General features: G+C 29.6%; 3 protein-coding genes across 5 annotated transcripts in view; 2 read left to right on the forward strand and 1 right to left on the reverse strand.

Moving 5' to 3' along the window:
• The window catches only part of LOC128388439 (protein trachealess-like), a 32178-nt gene extending 13461 nt beyond the window's left edge, over window positions 1–18717 (forward strand). For 2 of the 3 annotated variants that reach the window (XM_053347828.1, XM_053347829.1), the window contains exons 3-10: window positions 4740–4873; window positions 11528–11656; window positions 14517–14647; window positions 14773–15139; window positions 15218–15368; window positions 16445–16551; window positions 17122–17326; window positions 17476–18717. In XM_053347828.1, the coding sequence (XP_053203803.1) occupies window positions 4740–4873; window positions 11528–11656; window positions 14517–14647; window positions 14773–15139; window positions 15218–15368; window positions 16445–16551; window positions 17122–17326; window positions 17476–18547 (2296 nt within the window). In that variant the 3' untranslated portion in view covers window positions 18548–18717. The remainder of the gene's footprint in view (window positions 1–4739; window positions 4874–11527; window positions 11657–14516; window positions 14648–14772; window positions 15140–15217; window positions 15369–16444; window positions 16552–17121; window positions 17327–17475) is intronic. The other variant, XM_053347830.1, reaches the window with a different exon arrangement.
• A 1659-nt stretch (window positions 18718–20376) lies between these two features.
• On the forward strand, window positions 20377–21865 carry LOC128388449 (estradiol 17-beta-dehydrogenase 11-like). The gene has a single exon (XM_053347844.1). It carries the CDS (start codon window positions 20754–20756, stop codon window positions 21735–21737), a length of 984 nt encoding a protein of 327 aa, XP_053203819.1. The 5' UTR covers window positions 20377–20753; the 3' UTR covers window positions 21738–21865.
• A 546-nt stretch (window positions 21866–22411) lies between these two features.
• LOC128388451 (lysozyme 2-like) lies at window positions 22412–26819 on the reverse strand. Its single transcript, XM_053347846.1, has 3 exons — window positions 23170–26819; window positions 22838–22973; window positions 22412–22692 (listed from the first exon to the last, which is right to left on the reverse strand). Exons 1-3 carry the CDS (start codon window positions 23329–23331, stop codon window positions 22460–22462), a joined length of 531 nt encoding a protein of 176 aa, XP_053203821.1. The 5' UTR covers window positions 23332–26819; the 3' UTR covers window positions 22412–22459.
• Window positions 26820–26980: the final 161 nt, after the last annotated feature.

Raw genomic sequence — 26980 nt, forward strand, 5'->3', positions numbered from 1 at the left:
ATCATTATCACCAACAACCATCCCAATAACAAGAAAAACACTGTAACAGAAACAAAAACAACAAATTGATGTAGATTTTTTTGATCGCAATTCCTTTGAATATAAGTAATATCTTATTTCCGTATAATCATAAATGATAATATTTCATAACTTTATTATTTTTATCATGTTACAGCGCATCCCCATCGTTGTATCCTCATCAATACTCCTCCTCTCAACTCATCAACACTATACCTCAATTTTGACAATCATCTCTCTCTCTCTCTCTCTCTCTCTCTCTCTTTCTCTTTCTATTTTCTTCATCCTCATCTTTTTTTTCCTTTCCTTTTACTGAATCAAATCTCTTTTCATTCCTATTCTATCACCTTTTTTTCACATTCTCTCTCTATCAACTAATATCATTACTGTTCTGTAAGAATACTACTTTTTTTACCATTTCCATTTCTTTGCTTTTCGTCTTCATTTCATTCCTTTCTCTCTCTCTCTCCAATTGAAATAGCCTTTGTCCACTAGGGACTTGGAACAATAAAGGTCCTAACTCGAAAAGTCCGTTTCCCTCTTTCTCTTTTTTTATATGATCTCATCATCAACTCCAATTCTAGTTACGGTTAATATTTTTTACTTTATTTTCTTTACTTTAATCACCTTGGACTGGTCAGAAAAGCCCAGAGGATTTGTGTCATATTTAGCTTCTTTATCCTCTTACACTCTGTATTGGGTCTTGATCATTATCCTCTTCCTCATCATCACCATTTCCAATAGTGTCACAGTAACAATAATAACAACATCAACTTTATCATCATCACCCTCACAATCATAATATTCATTTACACTTCTTGAATCTCTCTCCCTATGTTTACTTATTTCTGATCAATAAGATTCTGAATGATGACCATGGTGATGATGATGATGATGATGATGGTCATCATTATTATTATTACTATTTCAATACACTCAACCAAATATACTGATAATTCAATCTTTTCCTTTCACTCCAAGTTTCCAACATTCTGATATCATGATTATTATACAAGAATAATAAAAAGATAACAGGATTTTCAAGATTTAATTTTAAATCCATAATCTGGCCTGATTTATTTCGGTTGATAAAGATAATCACAATCACCATTTTCATCATGAATTCCCAAAGAGAGAAAAAAGAAACAAAGTTTCACCAAAGTTTCTCGAAAACTGAAGAAAAACTTTTCGTATCAATAAGAAGAGTCAACAAATTATCTTATCCCTTAAATGACAATCTAAATGAGCATTTAAATTGTAGAGTTTCAATTTCGTTTTTTTAACTATCCCAATTTACTGATTGTTAATGTTTGATACTCTCTCTCTCTCTCTCTCTCTCTGCTCTTTTCCCTCATCATCTCTCATGTTCACTCATTAGATTTGCATCATTTAATTACATCTACTTACTAATAAATGTTTCGGATAAACTTTGTTGATTTTTTTGTATTCTTACTGTTGTATATTTGTATCAATAATAATTACTGCAAAGCCTCCTCGCCACAGGTTAACTAAACTTAAACTAATTACTATCATCAATTGATGTGTTTTTTTACCCAATCTAATCATTTTAATACTTGACTTGATCTCCTTTTGGTTTATTAACTAACACACACTGATTAGTTTCATGTTGATTATTATTATTATTCAAACATTATTATTAACTCTCACGCTATCTAATTGTCTTTTACTATGTATACAAGTAATGAGTTGCAAGTTTTCAAGTGTCAAATTGTTTCTACAGCAATTTAAATTGACTATTTTACTTTATCATCATCATCATCATCATCATCATAATCGTCATCCTTGTCTTCCTCATCCTCTGTATATAAGTACTGATAATAAGGATCATGGATCACTTATCTTTTGAAACTTTGCACTTCACCTTCCATTTACCTGGTTAATTTAGACAATAAGGTTTAATTGTTTACCATTAAAATCATATGATGTAGATAGAGAGAGAGAGAGAGGTTAATCTTAATTTTTGACAATAAGTGAAGGAAAAAATGTTTTAATTGTCAAATATCAAAGCTCAATTAAACCATTTGATTAAAGTTCAATGATAATAATGAAAGAAAAGTTTGATTATTTCAAGTTGATATTAGTACATGTAAATGTTGATTAACTTGTAGACTCAATTGTTGATCAATTGATGATGATGATGTAGTTTTATCTGGATAATGATGAGGATGCTAAAGTTGTGTCACCATTTATATGGAGTTAATATTGATCATGATAACATAATAAGCGACTCACTTTGATTGTATTTTATCAATAAAAGTTACAGATAATCAAAATTGTTTAGTCAATGATTATTGTTATGATTACATAGATTAACAGATTTTCATCTCTATCCCCATTATCATCCTCATCCTAATCATCCTAATCATCCTCATCATTGATTTAAGAGGCAATTGTTTTATTTGATAAACTATGATAATGATAATGGTCCTTTAAATGATGATGATGATACTCGTAGATGCGTGCAAATAAACATAAAGTGTCAATAAATTGTCTACCTTATCTGACCTCTGGTCAGATACAAATGTCCACTATCATTTAATGGTCAGTTTGAGCTTATAGGTTATACATATAAATGTATATTAGTCTGATAAGATTCTGAGAGGGTCATCAACTTGATTTTTTCTTAACATTTACTTGGACAAAAAAAAAGAGTTGATTTGATTGTTTTTGTTTTGCTGTTTAAGATAAAATAATAATAATCTTCATATGTTAATATATTGATCATTATCATAATAACATTATTGTCCAGTTTAATGGACAGTTAAAGGACAATACTTTTGATTTCTATTATCACCATCATCAATTGAGAATTAAATCTCAGTAAATTATCATGATTATTAACAGTTAATCAATGGTGATGATAAACATTGCTAACTATTACCCTTTAACTAAATTGACTGGTTGACTGGACATTTGCCTTTAAATATATAACCGGAACTATTGACCTCACGTGACCATCTAAATAATAAAATTATATTATTATTATCTTTTAAACTCACTGGACACTGGTCATTATCATCTCTCTCTCTCTCTCTCTCTCTCTCTCTCTCTCTCTCTGCGTGTCTCTTTCATTATGTGTGAATAAAAGGTTGGACTTTCTCTCTACCAATCCAACTGCTATTGACCAGTGTCCAGTTCATTATAAAGCTAAATCCCTGAAGAAAAAATTATTACCTATTCCTATCATTATTGTTTTCCATGCATTTTATTGCAATATATTAGAATTATTTATCAATCTCTCTCTCTCTCTCTCTTTCTCTCTATTATTGTTACTGACCATTTAAGAGTAAACAATTTGATTGTTAATTTTACGATTGACCTCATTTCACTCTCAAACTCACTTCAATTAACTGATTACTGACCAACAGATGAAAAACCATTAACACTTAAATATGAAGTGTAAGGTTAGTGAATCAAAATCAATTCTAATCAATCCCTAATGAATTAGAATTGATGATCAACAAGAAAGTGAGAGAGAGACGAAAGTGTTCACATATATACAAATGATATCGTTCTTGACTTGAAGAATAAGAGAGAAAAAAAAAAGTTCTAACTCTAAAGCTCGAGATTTTGGTGTTCACATTTTCTCATTCTATTAGATTTTTTTCTTGTTCTTTTTCTTACTTTTTTTAGCAGAATTATACCAATAATATTATTCTTTCCAAGATGAAATAATATTAGTTGATGGAGATAGAAAATGAAAGAAAATAAGACAAGGTGAAAAAAGAAAACGAAGATGATTACTGAGAATTCTGGGAAAAGGGAGAAGACCAGAAAAGAGATCATCTCAGTCTCTTTCTATTCTTCTTTCTATCTCTTGATGATCACTCATTATCATCCCCATGAAATTCAAGTCACGAAGTGAAAGTTGTTGGAAGCTGAAGATTTGAAGCGTAGGTTTTTATCAGAACACTGAGTAGAATGGAAATGAACTTTTCCATCTCCATGGAAACTAATTCTACTTTCTTTTCCTCTCCATCTTTCCTTGTACATTGTAATATTTATCATCATCTTCTTCATCACCCTAACCAAAGTCATCATCCTGAAGATGGATAATAATAAGAAGCAACAACAACAACAACAAACATAAACAAATATTTTCATTTGAATCTTTAATATCATTTTCATATAGTTTTCTTTATATTTTCATATCCAATCTTTTATCATAATCAACATCATCTTCCTGATTCTCAACCTTATCACCACTTATCATCCTCATCCTCATCACCAGAACTATTATCATTATACTTTCATATACGATTACAATTAACATAATTTTCCAGTTTCTCTTGAGAGCAAAAAAACAAACTTTTCCAGAAAAAATCGTAAAAAAATCATAAGGATTCATGATAAACTCATAATTATCTCTCTCTCTTCAATGATCCCAGAATCATCTCAGTAATTGGTTATTACCTTAATTTCATATTAAAACCTTTCATTAAAATCATATTTCATTTAAAACCTTTGACTTTAACTGTTTTTCCTCATACAATTAACAAGAAACAATCAACAATAATATGCAAAGAAAACTCTTAACCTGTAATTTGTTTATGAAAAAAGTTCAATTCAAATTACAAACAATTAAATTGTTGTTCAATAAAAATCAACCAATTACCAATGCAATGAATGATTGTTTTGATTGCTTTTTGCTTTTATCTAATTTACTTTGTCTAATTTTCTAATTTCATTTTATATAACAGAATATTGGAAATGCGTAAGGAAAAAAGTCGAGATGCCGCTCGTTCGAGAAGAGGTAAAGAGAACCACGAATTTTACGAATTGGCAAAGTTACTTCCACTTCCGGCTGCCATCACCTCTCAATTAGGTATCATGAGTTAGTACCCAATGGTTATGGAGATACAAAGGGAAGATGCAATTCTCATTCAATTCAATATATAATTAATGAGAAGACACAAAAAGAAAATGAGTAATCAATGATTCAATATTCTTACACTAATAACAATTACAAAGCAAAGCAGAAAAAAATGTTTCAACCCTTTTCCAAATATTATAATAATATCAATAAGAAACTTGATAATCTCAATTGCAAAGAGATTCAAAGTTTCCAAAGTATTATTAATATTTGGATTCTAATCTTTATACTATCAAGTTTATCTCAAGGTTGATACACTTTGAAATTCACTGCAGCATATCAATAGGTGATAATAATATTATCGTTTCCATTAGAAGCCAAAAGTTTATCGACATTTCATTTCCAATAGAGCAAAAGAAATCAGAAAAACAATCAGCCAATATCTCACCTATGGTCAATTCATACTCTCTGGTCATTGGCACTCATCTAATTGCCAAATGATTTAGCGAAAGTGTTGACATTGACATTTGCATATACTATTATTTTATACTTAACATTAATATGATAGTAATATCATAAATAATGCTCAATGTTTATCATATTATTACATATTTTTGAATTGCTATTATAATGGGTGATCAACCCACCCAATTCTAAGCCCTTCCCTAGACATTTATTTATATATTATGCTGATGATGATGATATTAACAATATTATTATGATTATGATTATGATTATCATGATTTGTGTGATCCTTTTGCTTGATATGATGAACAACATTAAATCCTAATCCTTTATGTTTATCCATCATTGATGTAATCACATTTTCAGTTACTCCTGATGATGATCATGTTATTAAGTGGTAAAAGTGGTAAATGATAATTTATTACATGAGATTAAGTATTGTAACACTTTTTGATTTACATTTACAATTGATTGATATTGACCCAATGTGAACAATATCATCATTATTATTACATGTATTATCATTTAAAACTATTGAAACAATTTGAGTCTTGAAAGTTTTTTTTTGTTCACTTCTTAATCCTTGAAGATTTTGCTAATCCAAATCTCTCATGTGTGTCTCAGAACGAGATTTAATTTTTTTTTCATTTAAAAATTAAATGCTGACCAATCAATTGATCGGATTAAAGGATTGATAATAATACTTATTATTACATGATTATGAAATTATTTGCTTGTTCAAGGTAATAACCATTTGATTAATTAAACAATTTCATCCCAATTCAATTATAAATCACAATTTGATTGATTAATTTAATCTCTCAATGTTGTGATGATCAATTTTACCTTGAATATTAACCCTTTAGGCTATTAAGCGATTTATTAGTTTTGTTTGTTGTCGTTGTTTTTGTTTTTGTTTTTTTCAATTGCTTTTAACTTGATAATCAGAATCATCTCTCAGCTGATTAACTGATTAAAAATGGTTATCAAATGTTATCAGATTATAATTAAACAAAACAAAACCATCATTAACTAGAATCAGGATTAAGTTGATGAAAGATTTAACTTTCATATCCCTTTGATTGATATAACTGTTTGTTTTGTTAATTTTTTTTCTCAATTACAATTTAAATTAATCACCATTTAGAATCAGATGATTGTAATCATCGAGATCATTTAATTAACTTTTAAATTTACTTATAATCTTGATTTAGTTTGAAAAGTAAATCAAGTGTATAAGTTTCCAGGTCAGACAATTTATCATTAATTTTAATCTCATAAAGTTTAGCTTAGTTAATTAAATTAATTACATTATTGTCTCAATATTATTTACAACAATTTAAACAGTAACATACAACAATCAGAGAGAGAGAGAGAGAGAGACTGTTAATCTTTACAGATTATCACAATTAACATCATCATTGAACATGCAACCTGATGACAATTTAACAGAAACAACAACAATTAATATTCATTGAAAGTTAATTGTTTTCTTTTAGCGATTTTTTAATCACTTCAATGTATCTTAACAATTAAACTGATTAGGTTGTTTAACTGCTGGCTCCTTTTTTTTAATTGTAAAGGTAGATTAGACATTAAGATGACAATTAGATTGTCTAATTGTTTATTATCATAACAATTAATCAACGGTTGCAAATGAAAGTCTTTTTTTTGTCCATCATCATCAATTGAAGCTTAATTTAATAGTTAATTAAATGAAATGATTAACTGATTAACTAACATGATATGCAATTGTTATAATCAAATTGTTGCAATTTAACCAGAAAAACAGATGCCTTTTAATTGTTGCTTCTGGTTTTCCCTTGATGGACAATGATCACCATCATTGTCCAGCTAATTGTGTCCAGCTGATCATTGATAACCAGCAATTAATTTAACAGAAAAATTAACGTTCCATTTTTTTTATCAATCGATCATCAATTTCATTAAGTTAATTATTTCAACTAATGTACGAATAACTTTGTTAATAGTTTCGAAGTTGTTTCTATCAATATTTTTCTTTCCATTGGTTAATTAATCCATCTTTTTTAGTATTATTGATTATCAATGATGATTAAACTTTTTACTTGGCGTTATAATTGCCAGAATTAATAACATGATTAACATTATCAGATGGTTAATCTAATCTGCAACCATCAATATTATCATTATCATCATCACCATCAGTGTATCAATGATAAGTGAATCTGTTTCCGTTTCAATATTAACTTTAGCTCATTGAGATTAACGTTTGGATTAATCTTTTATACTTAATCCATTTGATTTTTTTTTATTCTCAAACAATTTATATGCATTAACTTCATATGTATTCCTATTGATAACAAGTAGGATATATAATTATGTCACAATTGTCGTGATTATAAATGGTGATTAAGAAATAGCTGAGCAATCAAATGATTATCAACATTATTATTATTATTTCAAGTGACCTGAAAACCTTTGACTTTTCATTTGATATAATGTATTTTCATTGTATTTTCATTGAAAGGCCAATTGAAATTATATTAACTCATAATAACCATAGGCAATGCAATTGAAAAATAGATGATGATAATGATTATCTAGCCTGAAGGCAAAAAGGATATTTATCCTTTTCCTGCCTTTGATTATATATGATTAGCTTTCAATTGATTGAATCATTGATAATATAATAGGAAAGGAAAACATTTCCATAGGAAAATGTAACCAGAAATTTGGATTGAAAGAGATGAAACAAAATAATATTCATTATCATTGAGTTTTCCATCTTCATCCCAATTGAATGATAATCATGGTTCTTTGAATTATCAGAATCACAGAAAGTATATAATATATAATATTAAGAGAGTTAGAATGAAATTCAATACGAACCCTGTAATATGCATAAACCATTATCATGTATATTTGATGATATCGGTTATGATAATAATCATTTCTATTGAATAATATATGAATACAATGTTATGAGAGAGGAAAAAATCACAAAGTGATCACATTTTTACCCAAAAATTGCTCCAAATTATTTGTAACCATTTTTATTTGATTTACTTTGATTTACTGGACTTTCCCCTTTAATCATGACTCCACAACAACTTCCACCTCTACACACCATTAATGTGTACAGTCGTGTGTCTCTATTGTGTGAATTAGTGTTTTTAATTCATAAAAAAAAACACTTACAGTTTTTTAGTACTATTGTTATCCAATATTATTTTATATATCTGCATAATCATAAATGTTTTGTTTGTATCATGAAATTTTGATCAACTTGATATTATCTTGATGATAATAAGTGAAAGTGGTTGTTGTTATTATTGTTGTTGTTTTCTGGATTCTTGTTGTGTTGTATGATGAATGTAAATGCTACAAGTAAATGCAAACATGAGCTGAGAAAAATGTGAAAACTGAAATTACACCAAAATGATAATGATAAACATAAATGGTCAGCATTTTGACTCAAATGTTGCGGTTTTTTCTTGGTCTCTTTCAGGGTGATTCTCATAAATTGTTAAAATTTAATTCCAACTAAAAGCAACATCATAACCGTTGCAAAGGTAAATCAACAAACTGCAACAATTGCAATTGCCAAGCCTATAAGATAATAGCATCTCCTTTTTTTAGACAATATCATCATCATCATCATCTTGTTGGTGATGAGGATGAAGATGATGTTAGGTTATTGTTTTGCTTTTCTTTGCTTCTATATCAAGATATTACTTTTGTATGTTCTCTTCTCGATTCTGTTTTTTTTTCTATATCGAGTAAAATAAATGTTCTTGTCTATTTTTTTTTACCTTTCCAATTGCTTACAATTTGGAATTAGCTTTTCAATGTTATCTGAGTCTCTTTCCTTTGCATAAATTGGGTTTTGTTTCTTTCGGTTGTTGAGTTAATTGTTACAATTTATGCAACAATCAATCACAATTTCAATTGGGTTTGACATTGGAAAGAAACTTCAACTGAAACAATTTTGGTGTCACATAGATTTTACATTAGATTTGTCGATGTGAGGAAAAGTTATCATTTCTATTAATCAGGTATTCTAATAACAATCAATACAATTAACTAATTGATATTGTTAACATTTAATTACTTGTCAATATTGGACATGGTTTTATATCATCAGTTAAGTTACAATTAGGGTGACAAGTTGATTTTTAATTTAATTGCAGTTGATTGTGTCTGTATTTCCCTGTGTTTGTTATGTAAATTTACATGAAAATTGTTATGCTGTTGATGTGTAAATCAGTTAATCAGGAAACGGAAATGTAACTTAAATAGACTTTGAATTTGTCTCTTTCCCTTTCGTCCAATGAAAACGGAAACGGAAGAGATGTTTTTATGAAAAGAATGAACAAAACAAAAAAGGTTAATCAATGGTTAAATGAGGTTAACAAAGTCATTTTATTAACACAATTAACGATCATCATAAAATTGCTTAAGGCTACATCATAATGATAAAGATTGAGTATCTTTTTAAATTATCATTTATAATTGGAGAGTTGAAACTGAAAGAGTTACAATAATTGTTATGATGATAATAAAAAAGGATGACAAAAGATGAGGATGATTATCATGGATATTATCATGATAATAGGAAAAGATTAATCTTATCCAGCAATTAGATAACTTTGTTTTCTGGACATGAATGATTATCATTATTATTATCGTAGCAAAGTTTTTTATTTGTTAACAATTAACAAACTTCAACAGGATTTACATTTAATTAGAATCATTGAAAAGCAAAAACAATGGAACGAGAAAAACATTAAGATTATCGTTTCGTTGATACATTTTGTTAATCTCTTTTTACTTTGTTCCGGATTAACCAATTAATTGTAACCAAAAGAGAGAGATTAAGATCAATGGTCGAGTTGATTTTTCTGTGGAGAGAAAATTTTTTGTTTCTACCCTCAAGAATTCATGAGAATATCTTTGAGTTTCCATGAACATGATTGGAACTTTTTCATGTTTCAGTTGTTCATCGATATTCAATGAGTGTTTTGTTTGAGTGTCTGTCTGTTGGTTATGGTTAACATGATGATGAGCTTAAAGTCTAGGATGATAATGAGTGAGTAAAAAAAAAATAGTCGAAGGTGATAGAAACTAATGATCACGTTCAGATCGATAACACGTAACTTTTTTACTCTGATTGTCCTGTCAATACAATCATGTTACCTGAATAACTTTTCAGACCTGAGACTGTATCATGGTGATGATGATGATCATCATCATGCTCACCAAAATTTTCATTACTAAATCATGTACTTTTTCAGTAGTATCTCTCTCCTTTTCATTTCAACTTTTCATTCAACTTTTCTGAGTCTTCTCCTCTCTCTCTCTCTCCCTTATTGCTATGACAAACGTTTCTCCCACCTAGGAAAATACTTTACCCTGATATCACGTCTGAACCTCCTCCTCCATATGAATCTCTTCCTCTTTGCTTCCAGTTTCTCAATGGCTGAGATACGTGATAGGGCCGCTTCCGTGAGCCATCACGTACCTTGTGTCTATGTTTCTATTTTTTACTTTCTTTTCTTTCTTATTATCGGTTTCTTTTCATCATCATTATCATCTTCTTTCTCTCACTTGCTCACTCATTCACTCTCTTACATGTGAGTGTGTATGTGTGTGAGTCTAGTATAAAAAAAAATGCGTTATTCGTGTTCCACTAACCCTGAATTGTGCTTAAATTGCAGCCCACATTTCAAGGTCACAAAAATCACCTCAAGTGATAATTTCTAGACATGATATCACATTCAATGACCTTATTCATTCACTCATCAAACATGATAACTTTATGAATGAATTACAATGCTTACCACACCTCTCTCTCTCTCTCTCTCTCTCTCTCTCTCTCTCTGACCTTTCACAATAGTTTATGGAAAAAAATTAGGTCAACTTGTGATCTTTTAAAAGACTTGAGATTTTTATATTATCAATATTTTCTAATAATTACTCAATCAATTCATTCAACAATTTAATCTAATTGACAAACTTTCAAATTTTACGCTCAATTTTTAATGAGCTAATTATTATTATACTTATTTTAAATGGCTCATCATTGGGTGTTTGTGTGTGTTTGGCATCTTCCCTTAATCTCTGGATTTGACAACAATTAATTCTAATTATAATTAACACGTTATTATTTAACTTTTTTTCCTTTGTTCCTCATCTATTTAATACCCAAAATTAACAACAATTAAACAGATAAAGCATCAATAATAAGGTTAACAATTAGTTACCTTAAATTACGTGATTTCGCTAATAATGGTGAACCTAATTGGGCAGCGATTCCAATTAATCAAAACAACAATCCACTTAAATCTAGTAAAATGTGTAAGTAAATATTTAAATATCTTAATTATCACTTTTACAATCAACTAATTGCTTTCAATAGCAAGAAAAAACAATAATTGAATACTCATTCACTTCCAATTAATTGATGAAGATGCTAAATTGTGATGGTAATAATTTTCATCACTTTGATATCGAAAACAAAAATTCCCAATTTACTCAAATATTCACAGGGTGGAGATGATGATGATGATGAAGATGATGCGGAAAATATTGGGGATGATATTAATAGGAAAAAGATGATGATGGAGAATCACAATTGCAAAACCTATGGTTAAATCTAATTTCAAAGTTAATAATCAGTTTATTGTCATTTCAATGAGATTTATAATATAATCATGATGATGATATCAAGATATGAGTAAATATTTTTCTTGTCTTTGTGGTTATATCTTTTTTTTTGTCTTCATCATCACCATGAAGTTAGTGAAGGTTGATGATGATAAAGATGATGAAAAGGGATGAGGATGCTGTGGTGATGATGATGATGATAAAGCTGCAGGGATTTAAAAAGCTTTATTTCTGTCTCTAAATAAACTGATTAAGATTGATATACGAGGTTAGGATATTTATGTTGACAATTCACAAATAATCAAGTTATTAACGGATGATGACCTAAATATTGTTACCATAGATGAGGATGATGATGATGATGATGATGATGGAGGATGAGGTGGTAAAGATGATCAACTCTCTATTTGATCTTATACTTTTATCAACCTGCTCAGTGGTAAAGCTTAATTTTTATCATGAACCTTTTATATTAACACCATAGACCCAAGATGATTAACATTATTATTAGTTTTCGGAGATTGAGTTTACTATTGAATTATCAATATATTACAATCATGATTAATATCCATTATTATTTTTGTTTCATATTGTAATAAGTGTGATAATTTATATCTAAAATGAAATATGATTAATATTGAATGGATATGCTTTCATTCAATGATAAAGTTTTCATATAAAATATATTATTAGTATTTAACGCGCAGGTAATGATAATATCAATTCAATTTACTAATTGATTTAGAATCAATTTTTTATCGCTTTTCCTTTTAAATTAGTTATCATCATGAAATTTTCTCTCTCTCTCTCATGAATTATCATCTTGATTACCTATAATGGAATGAAAATTCTATTGCTTGGAAGTTTAATTTTGCATTGGAAATTTTCCGACTTTATCTCTTTCTTTTTTCCATAGTTTTATCATCCATCTTTCTCATCTTCTTTCTTTTAAGTTCCAATTTATTCTGTAAGGAGAAAGAGAGAGAGGAAGATGGAGAGAAGAACTTTTTTCAGTTGATGATTGATTCAATCCAATTGAATATTCTTATCATGTTTTCTGAGCTTCTCCTCATCTTCTGTTTCATTTTCCTTTTCCTCTATTTTTCTTTCCTCACTTTATTCATCCTCATCTTCATTTTCATCTTCTTCGTCTCTCTTTCTCTCTCCTTTTTTTCTGTAATTGTGCTTTTCTCTTCAAGTGTAGATGGAAATTTTTCATCTCAACTGAACTAAAAGAGATAGATAAACATTGAGAGAATTCAGGGTGATACTGAACAAGCAAGAAAAAAGATAAATTATCAGAATAAATATTATATAGAGTGAATTTCAACGATTTTGACAAGTAAAGGTAACAACATTTCGTTGATCCATCATCAAGATTACAATATTAATCTCTCAACTTTTTGTTATTAGAATAAAAAAAGTCCAAATTTGAAAACGATTCCAATACAAATCAATAGGTAACAATGTAAAAAAGTAAAGTTTCATTGTAACACAAAAAAAACAAAGTGACAATTAGATAATCACCTTGTTAATTACATTTAAATAAAACTATATTGTTAATTCATAAATTACGTGATTAAGTTAACCACAAGGTGAGAAAAACAAAACTTATCCGCTTTTAACAAATCTCACCTAATCCATATCCCTTAATCATTACAACAACAACATCACCAATTGAATTGTTTCAATTACTAAACCATTTGTTTTGTTGAAACTTTTTTTTTCTACCTGTAAATTACCATCGTCATCATCATCATCATCATTAACTGTCAAACATAATAAGTTATTCAAATTAATGAGATTTTAATGAGATATTTTTTTCTGTTAAACAAGGTAATCAACTGATTGGTGTAGACAATTCATCTTAATCCTCATTTCAACACCCACCATGTAATAGTTTCATACTATTGCCTATCATCATAATTATCATCTTCATCTTCATCTTCATCTTCATCTTATAATTTAGCAAAGAAAGTTTCCTCTCAATACTTGATTACAATGTAAATTGTTACTAATTGTTAACGATTTGAATACAAGTCGATTTAGTTTCAATTGGAACAAGATTTCATTGTGAATGAAACTTTTTTTTACTCTCTCTCTCTCTCCAGGTAGAGAATAGTAATTTAATAAGTAACGGAAAACACGTTCACAATTATGTTGATCATTTATCTTTACATAGGAAAATACAATCTAATTGAGACATCAACTTACTGTCAACAATCAACAATCGAGTTACTATTATCATAAATAGTTTGTACTAATGATAGTGACACACTCGAGGTTATCGTGGGAATCCTTATATTGATAATGATAATTTTTAAATTCGAGCCAAAACAAAAACAGTAAACAATTAGTTGTTGCCTTTTAATTATATCATAATTTAATTAGTAACAACTAGTTATGGATATTTTTTTTTTCTTGTACATAAAATTGATGAGTGTCAATGAGTATTTAATTGTAAGTCTTTTCGATTGTTGTTGTTGACCAATTTTCTTTAATTGATTGTGATTAACTTTTTCTTCTTCCTTGCTAATTAACTTCTCAATAGATAATATGTTTGATGTTCATCAAGGAACTCATATACTTCAGTCATTAGATGGTTTCGCATTCGCATTAGGTTCAGATGGGAGATTTTTGTACATTTCAGAAACTGTATCAATCTACCTTGGTCTTAGTCAGGTGAGTTAAAATGATGATAATCTCTGGTGTTAATCGGTTAATCTCATCATTTGGATTTACTTTTCTCATGTTCTTATTAATGATAATTTGTTGTTGTTGTTGTTGTTGTTGTTTTTCTCGATCAGGTTGAAATGACAGGATCAAGTATATTTGATTATACTCACCAACAGGATCACACTGAATTAGCTGAACAATTGGGTTTAACTCACACCTCATCTTCATCCTCTTCATCTTCATCTCATTTAAGTTCATCTCCTTTACCACCAGCTTCAGTTGCTTCAAATGCCTCATCCAATGAATCCGATAGTCCCACCTCATATTCAAATTCAGTAAACAATGTGATGACCACAGCAAATTATGACCATTTAGAGAGGCAGTTTTGTATCAGGATGAAATCAACTCTAACCAAAAGAGGATGTCAACATTTTAAATCCTCTGGTTACAGGGTAGTTCATGTTATCTCACATTTAAGACCCGATTTCAATGCAAGAAGTAAGTACAATTAACGATATATATCATATATATCCATTAAATTACTGGCAAAATAATTGTAAACTCATTTACTTTCAGGGGACAGTCAAAATGGTCCCGTTAAGCTTGTTGGCCTTGTCGCAGTGGCGATCGCACTTCCACCGCCTTCTGTAAACGAATTACGTTTAGAACCTGATATGTTTGTCATGAGATTAGGACTCGATTTTAAAATACTTCATTGTGAACCTAGGTAATTATCGAGTTGATTAAAAAATAGTTTCATCATTAAATATTAATGTTTAAATGATTGAGAAAAATAAAAAGTTCTAATCCAAGTTAAATCTAATCTGTTAATGAACATAAAATGAACCAGGTAACAAAGTGAATATTGTTATTGTTTTTATCCTTGTATTCATAATGATATCAATTGGTTACCATGGGAATAACCAGAATAATTTAGGAAATGATGATAAAAAAAAAGATGATGAAGGTAATCGTGGTAAATGAGTGTATCTAATGAACTTACTGGAATATTATATAAAAAGAATACATTTATTATCATAACGGTAAAAGCGAAAAAAAACGAAAAATGGAAAATAATTAATTTACTTTGATGGACAATTAATCGAACCATTAGATTATAATAATTATCATAATGAAGATTAAACAGAGATGAATATCATCAGTTTTTAACGCTACCCATAGGAATTACATCAGGATGATGATGATGATGAGAGAGGAGGATGATCATCATAGTAGTTTAATTATCATTGTAATTGTATAAATGCTTAAAATTAGACTGATAATGAAAAAATTAGGATTTTTGGTCTCTGTATATTATTTATTATAATTGTTTCTGTTATTGTTGTTCAATGGACTTTAATTACTCGGTTCAGCAATTAAGGTCCTGTCACAATAATAATAATGGCTTGATGATGATGATGATGGGGTGACAATGAAAAAGATGATACCTCTAAATGATTAGCTTATTATTTAACTTTTGGATTGAAATAACAAATTGATTGTAAAGGTAAATAGAAACAAAGATGAAGATTAACTTAATTACCATGACTTTCAAGAATCAGTTGAATTCTGAATGGTCAACTCAACCGATTAACTGGACTCTATCTCCACCCTTTATTATCTTTAATGAATCAATTGTGTGTTCATCGTCATGTGTATTTGTATGTAAATCATTTAATTATCACCATTGGTTTTGGTGTGTCAACTTTGTGATTATCTTTTCTTCATATGTTCTCTCTCACTCTCTCACTTTGTTTTATTCTCTCTGTTAATTTTCTTGTTTTTATTGTTTACCTTTTACAGAATATCAGATCTTCTTGATTATAATGCTGATCAATTAACGGGACGTAATATGTATTCATTGGTTCATGGAGAGGATGTTATTCAACTTAGAAAATGTCACCTTGATTGTAAGTTTAATTCAGTTATGTTTGTCTCTCTCTCTCTCTCCTCGTTTAATTAATCAACTTGTTCAAACAATTAACCTGGTTTGCTTAATTTTCCTTTGATAGCCAACAATGGAAATTCATTCCATCTCTTAAAGAGACAATTAAATTAAATCATCAAGTTAAGATGAAGAGGAAGAGGAGAGGCCGAAAAACTTTATTTTAGTTACATTTCTTATTCTACTTTATCTTAATTCTTAATTGTTATTCTTGTTTAATTGTTAGGATATTAAACAATCATTTGTAAACATTTTCTTTCATTCATTGAGATTTTCGTACTTTTTTATTATGATTTTTTTCAAATTTCATTTTTTTTATCGTTTTTTTTTTATTAAATACTCACTGGATTAAGAGGAACAGGGAGATGATAATTAAAAAAGGGATTAAGAGATTAGTGAAATGTCTGAGAAAAGCAAAGTTTACACTAATTTATGAGCTGAATTTAACTCATTAAATTTGAATTAAATTGTTTGATCAACTTTTTCGAGAAATTGAAAGTTTGTGTTACTAACGCCATCTATTGTTTCCCATTAGTAATACACAAAGGGCAAGTTATGTCCAAATATTATAAGATAATGAACAAAAATGGAGGATTCACCTGGATTCAAACCTGTGCAACGTTAATTTGTAATAATAGTGGTACAACTAACGGTAAAGGTCCGACTAATAATGGGCCAACTAACGGAGGTGGTACAGAGGATCAAGAACAAAGCATTATTAGTGTAAATTATGTTATTAGGTGAGTTTAATTGAAATCGATTCCATTACAAGAAATGGTCGTTGATCTGATGATCTGATATCATCGGCAACGAAATTAAAATGATTGAACTAACTGTTTATCGATAATTTTCTCATTTCGATTGTCTTTTTGCTCTTTACCTTAACCAGTGGTGTAGAATATGATAATGTGATAATGGATTCAAGTCAACTTGGTGGTGGAATTGGTTTAGTTAATTCTGTCTCATCTTCACCGATAACAATTAAAACAAGTCCATCTTCTAAACGGATAACCCCATCACCGCCTTCACCTTTAACAACGGCGGTTGGATCACAACCTCAACCCTCTTCAACCCCATCTTCTGTTTCATCCTCATCACCATCAGCAACCATAAATCAATCCAATCAATTGTCATCGTCGAACGGTTCAAATGGCCTAATCGGGACCGGAATTCGTCGTCCATTAACCAGTGATTCTTGTTCCTCTCAACAGCAACACCAACAGCAGCAGCAACAACAACAACATGGACTATCGAATGGGAACTCGCCAGGTCACCATGGAATCGTCGCGAATAATAACAATTCATCTTCATCTTCAAATTTAAATATTATGGGTAATTCATCAATTGATTGTTCTAAACGTCGTCGTTACACTTCTAGTCCTGTTCGACCCTGGAAATCCCCATCACCTCCCTCAAGTGAATCACCTGGAGTAGGAGTAACGGTTGGATCAAATGGTTTAGCCAATATTGTCGGTGGACATAATTTAATGTCCAGTCCAAGTAGTCCAGGAGCCTGTGGAAGTCCAGCTTCCAATTTACTTCGCCATATAAGTGTGATCAGGGAAACTCCAGCTATTCTTAAGCCTCAAGTTGTCGCTCCTACTGCAGCCTATCACGCTCATCATATTCCCCATCACACTCACCCTAATCCCCACCATACTCATCAACACCATCAACATACCCATCCCCATGTTCACCCACATTCACATGCATATCATCAATCACCTCCACCACCAATATCCTCCCAACAACAACAACAACCACCTCCACCTCCTCATCCACCTTCACATTCAACTCATCCTCATTATCATCATCTGGTTGACCCTTATACAGCAGCATATCACATCTACAAGACTGGTGGTAATCATGGTGGACCCGGAGTCTCCCAAACGGCAACGGTAACACCAGGACAGGTAGTTACAGGTAACAACCATCATCTCCATTGGGGAGCTTATAATTAAAGGAAATCTACAAAATGATTTAACTTCAACATGGAAAATTTTTACACCTTGTCACAGTCTAAAATTAACCCAATCAACACAAAATGACCACTACGATGACCACCACAGCTTAATCACCAAAAAAGAAACCAGAAAAGCATCAACAACAAAAAAGATGACCAAATCTCCTCCTCAAACAAAACAAAACTCTCAGCAATTAAATAGCAACAATTAAATCAATTGGAACTTTTTTTTTCTATTACAATGATACAACTCAATTACTCTGAATCATGTCACAAACTGAACTTGCAATCGAAAATCAATTCTATTATTTAAATAATCTTCTCTGCTATTGAAAACAATTAACTTTAAATTGTGTTGAACAATTAAAAGAAAAACAATAATATAAGGAAAGTTACCAAACACTCTGGCAATCAATTTAATTGTTTCCATTAAATCAAGTTACAAAATTGAGTTTTGTTTTTCAAACAATCAAACCTAATGTTTGATTTGATATAATATGATAATCCAATGATTTAGTAAACAAAAACATGATTGGAAAGATAATCAAAATGAATCAATCAATGGGTTATCACATAAATTAATTTACTATTAATACAATTAATTATTATATATAAATTATGAAACAAGGAAATGAAACCTAAATCAATACAATCCACCAGAAAAACTCACACCAATCAACTGAATAAGATCTGAATAATCACCATGAACACCATGAACACCAACAACTCCTATTGAAACCACAATCTACTCACCATGTTCACCAGAATTGATGATAATTAATCAACTCAAATCAAGAAAATGGATACAATGCAATTTAAGTTAAATTATATGCAAAATATTGATCATATTTGCACAATTAAATGAAACAAATCAATTTAAATTAATTATGAAAACTAAATATGAGAAAATTAATTCAATTTTATTGTATCAAAATTAAAACAATCGAACAAATGAAAAAAAAAACTAATTCATCTAATCATTTAATCAAATTAAGATTGATTTGATTGTCTTGAAATAAAAGTTAATTGTTGTTGTTTCTGTTGACAATTAGCAGGACAACAGGAAAAAAAAAGGTCAACCGTTGACAATTAAACTATTACAAGTGTATTAATAGTTACAGTGGTTTATTGGTTTATATTAATAATATGAATTTAATTTGATTGTTGGAAAAGTTTATGAGTTTATTATTATGATCAATTTATCCTTCATGTCACTCAAACATCATTAGATTAACAATGAAAAATAATCAACATCAATTGGTGGTAACAATTAACATTAATGATAGATGAGAAAAAAAGTAAATCTTAATTGTCCAAGTTTGATTATTTTTGGTACTTTTTTTCATTCACCTTTTCATCAAGGTTAATCATAATTAAATTGATTCTCTCAACAATTGGAAATACCTATGGGATAGTTAATTCTGTTAATTCTAATTGTAATCATTGATTGATAATCAATGACAATTAACTTGTAGTTGAAGTGATTCTGATGATCATCAGAAAGGTAGACAACAATCAATCAATTGAACATCATCTTGAATTTGCTGTTTTTGTTTGTTAATTTTCACATGCAACTGATGTCGATGATTAAGTTGATTGTTAAATTGTTAAATTGTTCAAATGAATTACAATTAAATTGGTTTAAATCAACGGAAGCGAAAATTGAAAAGCAAAAATCAAATAACATGATGATAAATGTTTACGCTGGTCAGTCAATACTAACGGTAACTCGTTAACAAAGTTAATTGTTGATGTGGGAGTTAATTGTCTGAGTTTCAGGTTTGATTGTACTTTAACTAACAGGATTGATCAACAATCGACTTTAATTGTTACAAAAATATGAACATTTAAAAATAGACTTTAATCAATCATCAACCGGTTCACAATAGATTTTAATCATTCTCATTATTTACTTTTACTTTTTTCTTCCTTCTCACTCGATCTGACTTTTTTCTTTCTTTTTCTCTTTCTTATCATCATTTTTATCATCATCTTCATCTTCATCATCATCATGGTCCTAAAAATGGAAAATCTTATTCTCATTCTTATTGTCCGTTTGATTTTCAAAGAGGCCACATCATTGAAACGGTCAATCCAGTTATCTCAATATTATTACAATTCTGTGTTTCCTTACAGTCTCTTGTTTTCTCAACAATTGGGCTGACAATTAGTTGATTGTGATTGGGACAATAACAAAGAAAACCATGAATGAATCATTGAAAAATTTAATTCGATTAATATCATTGGTCTTTTATCATTGGTTGGAGGCAATTGTTTACTTTTTCATTCCTGGTCAATGGAGATACAAGTCACTCGAAAATGAGACTGTTCTAATTACTGGTGCTGCGAGTGGCATTGGCCGTGTTTTGGCACTTAAATTGGCACCAAAGGTCAAATGTTTAGTTCTATGGGATATTAATGGCCCACCATTGAAGGCAACAGCGTCAACCATCAGGTCGTTAGGGTGCAAGTGCTACGAGTATGTTGGTGACATTTCTAATCGTGAATGGGTCCAATCGATGCCCGAGAAAATTAAATCGGAAATTGGTACTCATGTTACCATGATTATCAATAATGCTGGTGTCGTTTCTGGTAAAGAGTTTCTCCAATTGTCCGATCAAGAGATTATCCGTTCATTTGATGTGAACATTTTGTCCAATTTTTGGATTAATCGAGCTTTTCTACCCGATATGATGTCCACTAATCATGGACACATTGTGACCATGGCAACGGTTGCATCGTTCTTTGGTGTACCAAAGTTGACGGATTATTCAGCGACCAAGGCCGCTGTTTACATGTTACACGAAACGTTGGCCTGTGAACTGATGAAAAGTGGACACACGGGTGTTAAATGTACGGCAATTTGTCCCTTCCTCGTGAACACTGGCATGTTTGATGGAGCCTCATCCAGCCTCATCTCTACCCTGGATCCTGAATATATCGCTGAGAAAATAGTTCATGCCATTCGAACCGATCAATTTATTCTGGTACTACCTCGAATCGTCTATTACCTCATGGTAGTAAGGTCATTTATACCCTCGATGAGCGGCTATTATATGTACAAAGCAGCGGGTTTCCTTGAGTTGATGGCCAAATTTACTGGACGATTATCAGAATCTCAGAAAATTAATAAGAATAGGAACTCAATTCATCAAGCTAATGGCTCCAAGATAATTAAGTCCAGCTGATCATCATCTTCTTCATTCGTCATCTACCATGTGATAATCATGCTAACGATCATGTTTACAATCAGCTGATTTACATTTGATCACTTTTCATTGAGTGTAATCAACAATCAAAAAGTTAATTACCTTAACATTTTGTAAATGATAATTTCTTTTTTTTTCAATTTAATTTTTTTTCCTTTTTCTCTTCTTATCATCTCATCTTCAAGATCAAACTAAAAATTAAATTGCTAACAATTAGTTGAACAATTAACATTTTAACATCATCTCCAATTGCGATGAAACAATTAACTTAAATTGTAATTTTCAGTCAGTTAATTTGATTCAATGAAAACATGAGAAAGTCAAAGTTTTTAATTAATCAAATTTGATTTTAAAAAGTTTCTTCATATAAAAAAACAATTATCATGTTGGATTTAAATTGATTTTAAACAACCAGGATATTGGATTATAATTAAAAGTTAACAATCAATAATTATATCAATTGATTGATCAAGATCCTTGATAATCATTACAATTTTTATATATTGATATTATTAGGGCTGAATAATTATCGTAATCAATGATTTAATGACAGTGATTGTAATCAACTGATTACTACTTTTGATCATATGAACACAAAATCAAATGATTGTAAGTTTATCAGCAATTTAATGTGCTAATAATTAATGATTGAGATCAATGATTTTCTTGGTGATCAAGTTAATTGTAGATTAGTGGACAATTTAAAACTGTTTAGTTCCATTGGTAAATGAGAAACATGAATCAAATTTACTCCAGAACGATGAATTTGAATACAACTTTTCATCGGTACAATTGTTTGGACCAAATCTATGTAACAAAGCGTAATCCTGACAAGTGATTATCCCATCGGTGTCACAATCCTTTTGCTTAATCTTTAAATATTGATTGACAGTTTGAATGGCGCAATAAATATTGTTGACACAATTTTCAAAATCTAAATAAAAATGAGATAATTAACATTTCCAATTAGTTTACAATCACTTTAAATATAACATCTGATTTACTATTGAATGATAAGGGTCAGATTAGTTGATTTTGTTTCTACTCCAACTTTAATCTTAATCCTTAATCCATCTTACCCATTGGATTAGAGGCATCGTAACCAGGTGAACCAGCTTCAAACCAGTAATTACGTGACACTTGAAATGGACCACAAAAATAATCATCTTGACCCTCGGTGTGACAACGGACCTGATCATCGCACTCAGAACTGGCCTGAACGATTAAGAGAAACGGGATTAATAACAATCAATTACAAGGTTGACAGATTTAATCTTCATCTGATTATTCAAACTGGATTAGCATATTGTTTTCTGAATGTTGATCAAGATGATTGATTGTCTTGTTTTTTTGCTTTGGTCGCAATTAATTTGATTTAATTGTTGATTAAATTGGGCAAAAATTGACTTACCATGCAAATACATTTGAGACAATCATCATCCAGAACATGAGGATCACCATTGGATAAAGTAAACCAAGATATCATCGCGATTATAAGCCAAGTAATTAGAGTTGATTGTTGATTAAGGTTAATTAGTTGATTATCTCTTAATTTGTAGCAATTAAAATCCATTTTTGTTTCTTACTCTTCGAGTTTGTTAAAACAATCAACACAAATTGCTTCCGTTATTCCGATACACACAGTTGATTAAAATTGATTAATAACTTGATAGTAAATGTTTGCATATAAATTAATCGATTAACTGATTGTAATGATTAAGAGGATTAACTGATTAGTTGAATCATTTACACTTAACATTTTAAAGCGTTTTAATAGTGAGACCTTTTTTCTGTCATTCTAATCAGATCACTTTCTCATTTTCATCACAATTAAATCGTCTCTTTTTCACCAGCTATTATTATCCAACAATTAACTCACAACAATTAAGCAAAAAAAAAATGGTAATCAGCTTAATCTTTTAATACAAGGATTAAATAAAAGGCTTTTCTGTAGATACAGAAAGTCAAGTAACAACAAAACATTGATTATCCATGTGGTTCAATTGATTTTTGGCTTAATCATTTTGAGTTGAATTGCTACAATTAGTTAATTGTGATGTTACTATGCAGAAAAAAAAGTATAAGGAACGATTTTTACCATTTGATTGATAGTTAATTTCTAATTATACTTTTGATTGTTGGAAAGGGAAAAAAATTTGAAGAAATCAAATTAACTTGTCGTTAATTTAGCTCTTTTTTTATTGTTAAAAATGGACAAAAACTTTAATCCAGTTCCTTAAATTGATGGAGGAAATCAAAAGTTTGGTTCTAATTGAATTGTTGGGAAGGATAATAAATTCACAATTAAGATTTAATTGATTGAATGGAGAAAGAGAGAGAGAGAACAAAAAAAGTTCTGATCAACTTTGTTTGTCTTTTTTCATCAATGATTCCGATTCCGATTCTGATTCTGATTCTGAGCTCTTTTCCCATTCGTTTTCCTCTTGGGTGATTTCATTCAGATTCTCATCATGAATTTGATTGACCTCTAAGGCCTAGGTAATAACAATCAATCTGATTGGAGAAACTTTCTCACAACCTTGATTAGCAATTAAATGACCATGTTGATTGTGAGTCACCTTGTTAACCAGTTTTTCAATAACATGGTTGCTACCCAATCAGATCCCCGTGTTAATAACCATTAATTATAATGTAATCAAGGTAACAATTACGTAATTACCCTGTAAATTGTGACTCATCTGAGAGTCTGATTCATGATCATTTCAATTTTAAACAAATCACTTTTCAATCAAATTAAATTGTCACTATTGATCAATTAATATTAATAGTTTCTTAAATCATCCGAATCGTATTCAAAACAATTTGCTAATTGTTTCAAATTGAGTTCATTTAGATACACCAACCCTTTGATTAGATAACTAATAATTACAATTTCCTTAATTGTTGTTGATTGTTTTTTTTTTCTTCTCAATCAAATCAAATGATAATAATTAAACTTTATCATTATAAACAACAAAAATTGATCTACTAATTAATTTATTTACAAATAATGATAAGAAAAACTTTTAATTGAAACTTTAATTTTTATTATCATTAAATTTTCCAAGTTTTAATTGTAACCTAATTTTGTTATTTATTTGTTTCTAATTAAGCTAATTAATCTGATATCATTTCATTCATTATGATTAGTTAAATTGTGACAGATTTAAATTTGTTTACTTTTTTTCCTCTTTTGATTGAATTAATTAGTGACAGATAATCAATTCCTAGATGATGATTATGATTATGATCCAGATTTAATTTCAATTAACAAACAAAAACAATTAATGTTGATTTAGTTTCCGTAATATTTGATTAAATGTTCAATTAAATGTTAATCAAGTCACTCGGAGAAACCAAATCGAATTGACATTTAATTGTGACAACAATTAGTTAATTCTAGGTCAGTCAATTCATAATTAGAAATGTGGACTATCAATATTAGACTTAATTTCTAGATCAAAGCCAATAAGTTCATTGAGGTTTCTTCATGTGAAAACTGAGCTTCAAATTTTCCTTCTTGATTTAGTCAATTGATATTGATCGCGATTGAAATCAACTAATTGAGGAAAATATTAGATTAATAGGTAATTAAGATTAATTAATCTCTCTCACTAATCTTCATAGTGTTTCTGGTGTTGTGGCTTCTCAAATCATTGTAGTTACATTATAACAATGGGAATTGAATACACATACGAATTCATATCAAAAATTTTCGCTGCGAAAATTTGATTAAAATCTAATCACAACTCGTACGATTAATTTGCAATTTAATTGATCATTTATAACGTTTGACCCTTGACCCATGGGACATGAACTCTATTTTGCAATGGTCCGGATTGATGAAGCTTTTTAATGCTATTCTTTTTGCTGTAAGTCTTCAGGTTCTTCTCCCATGTTTACTTGAAAATCATGAATCGTAATAATCGTAATATGATCACTATCATTAGTTAATTGTACAATATAAAGTGAGAGAGGGAGAGAGATGATAATGAATGATAAAGTGATCAAAGTTCTGATTGTAAGTATTTTCTCATCAACGATTATCTGGTTGAGTGTTATATTAATAGATTATAATGAACTGAATGATGTATTTACCATTGGATTGAGTTACAATTAAGGTTCAACATGTGATTTCAATTGGAATCAGGGGAGGGATCACCATGAATCACACCGAGAGCGTGATCAGCTCAAACGTAAAAATGACGATTGAGATTATCAAATCTGATCAAGGACTTTTCTGGTTTGTTTATTAACCAGAATCTCAATTTTTTCATTCAATCTCTCTCTCTCTCTCTCTCTCTCTCTCTCTCTCTCTCTCTCTCTCTCTCTCTCTTGATTATTTGAAACACTTCCCGGTTACCAAGGTTTTAATTGTCAGGGGTTTTCCATTATTAGCTCTATTTGTAATCAGTTAATTGTTACAGATCAACAATTGTTATTAAATGCATCCTGTGTGTTTGTGTATGTTGGGTGAGTATTTTATAATTTGTTGATTATTATCAATATTGTTGATTTGTTTTCCATGTTTTCAATAGTTTGTTTCATTTGTCAGTAAGAAAAACTTTAAAAACTTGTATCCAACTAAAAATAATATGAATTAATCACTTTTAGCTATGCTTCAAGCTACAAATTCAAGGTTACAATTTAGTAAAACATTAATTTCGTTATAACTTTTTCCAGGTATTATCGATTTAGATTATAATAAACTAATCATTAATCTGCATCAATATGATTCCATTTTTTTTGTATCATCATCATGGTAGGTGATTCCAAAGATCAATTACTTGTGGTGATTAACATTAACTAACATTTTAATGGATGATTGATGAAGTTATTATTTTATCTCTCGAAATTGTAACGATACTGAAGATTAGAACGATTTAGAACTCGATTAACTTTAATTGTTGTTATGATGACGATGATGAGACGAGGAAGATGGAAAACAAGTAAAAGTGAAAATGATTGGAATCAACCGGTTGGTGATTGATTGAAGTGTTTTTGTTGCAATTTATCAACAATCAACGTTTATTATTGTTGATTAACCATGTAAGTTAATCAGTAAATCATTTCACAATCTCATCAACCATAATTAATTGGGTATTTCTATCCTTGAGTTTTTATTTAATTTTCACCATAAAAACAAACACTGATTAACTTTCATTTTCCTCTTCCCTATCTAATACTATGTTTACAATCAACTTGATTATTATCGTCTTTAT

The sequence above is a fragment of the Panonychus citri genome, unplaced genomic scaffold (assembly GCF_014898815.1).
Source record: "Panonychus citri isolate SS breed McGregor unplaced genomic scaffold, ASM1489881v1 Contig00099, whole genome shotgun sequence".
NCBI lineage: Eukaryota > Metazoa > Arthropoda > Arachnida > Trombidiformes > Tetranychidae > Panonychus > Panonychus citri.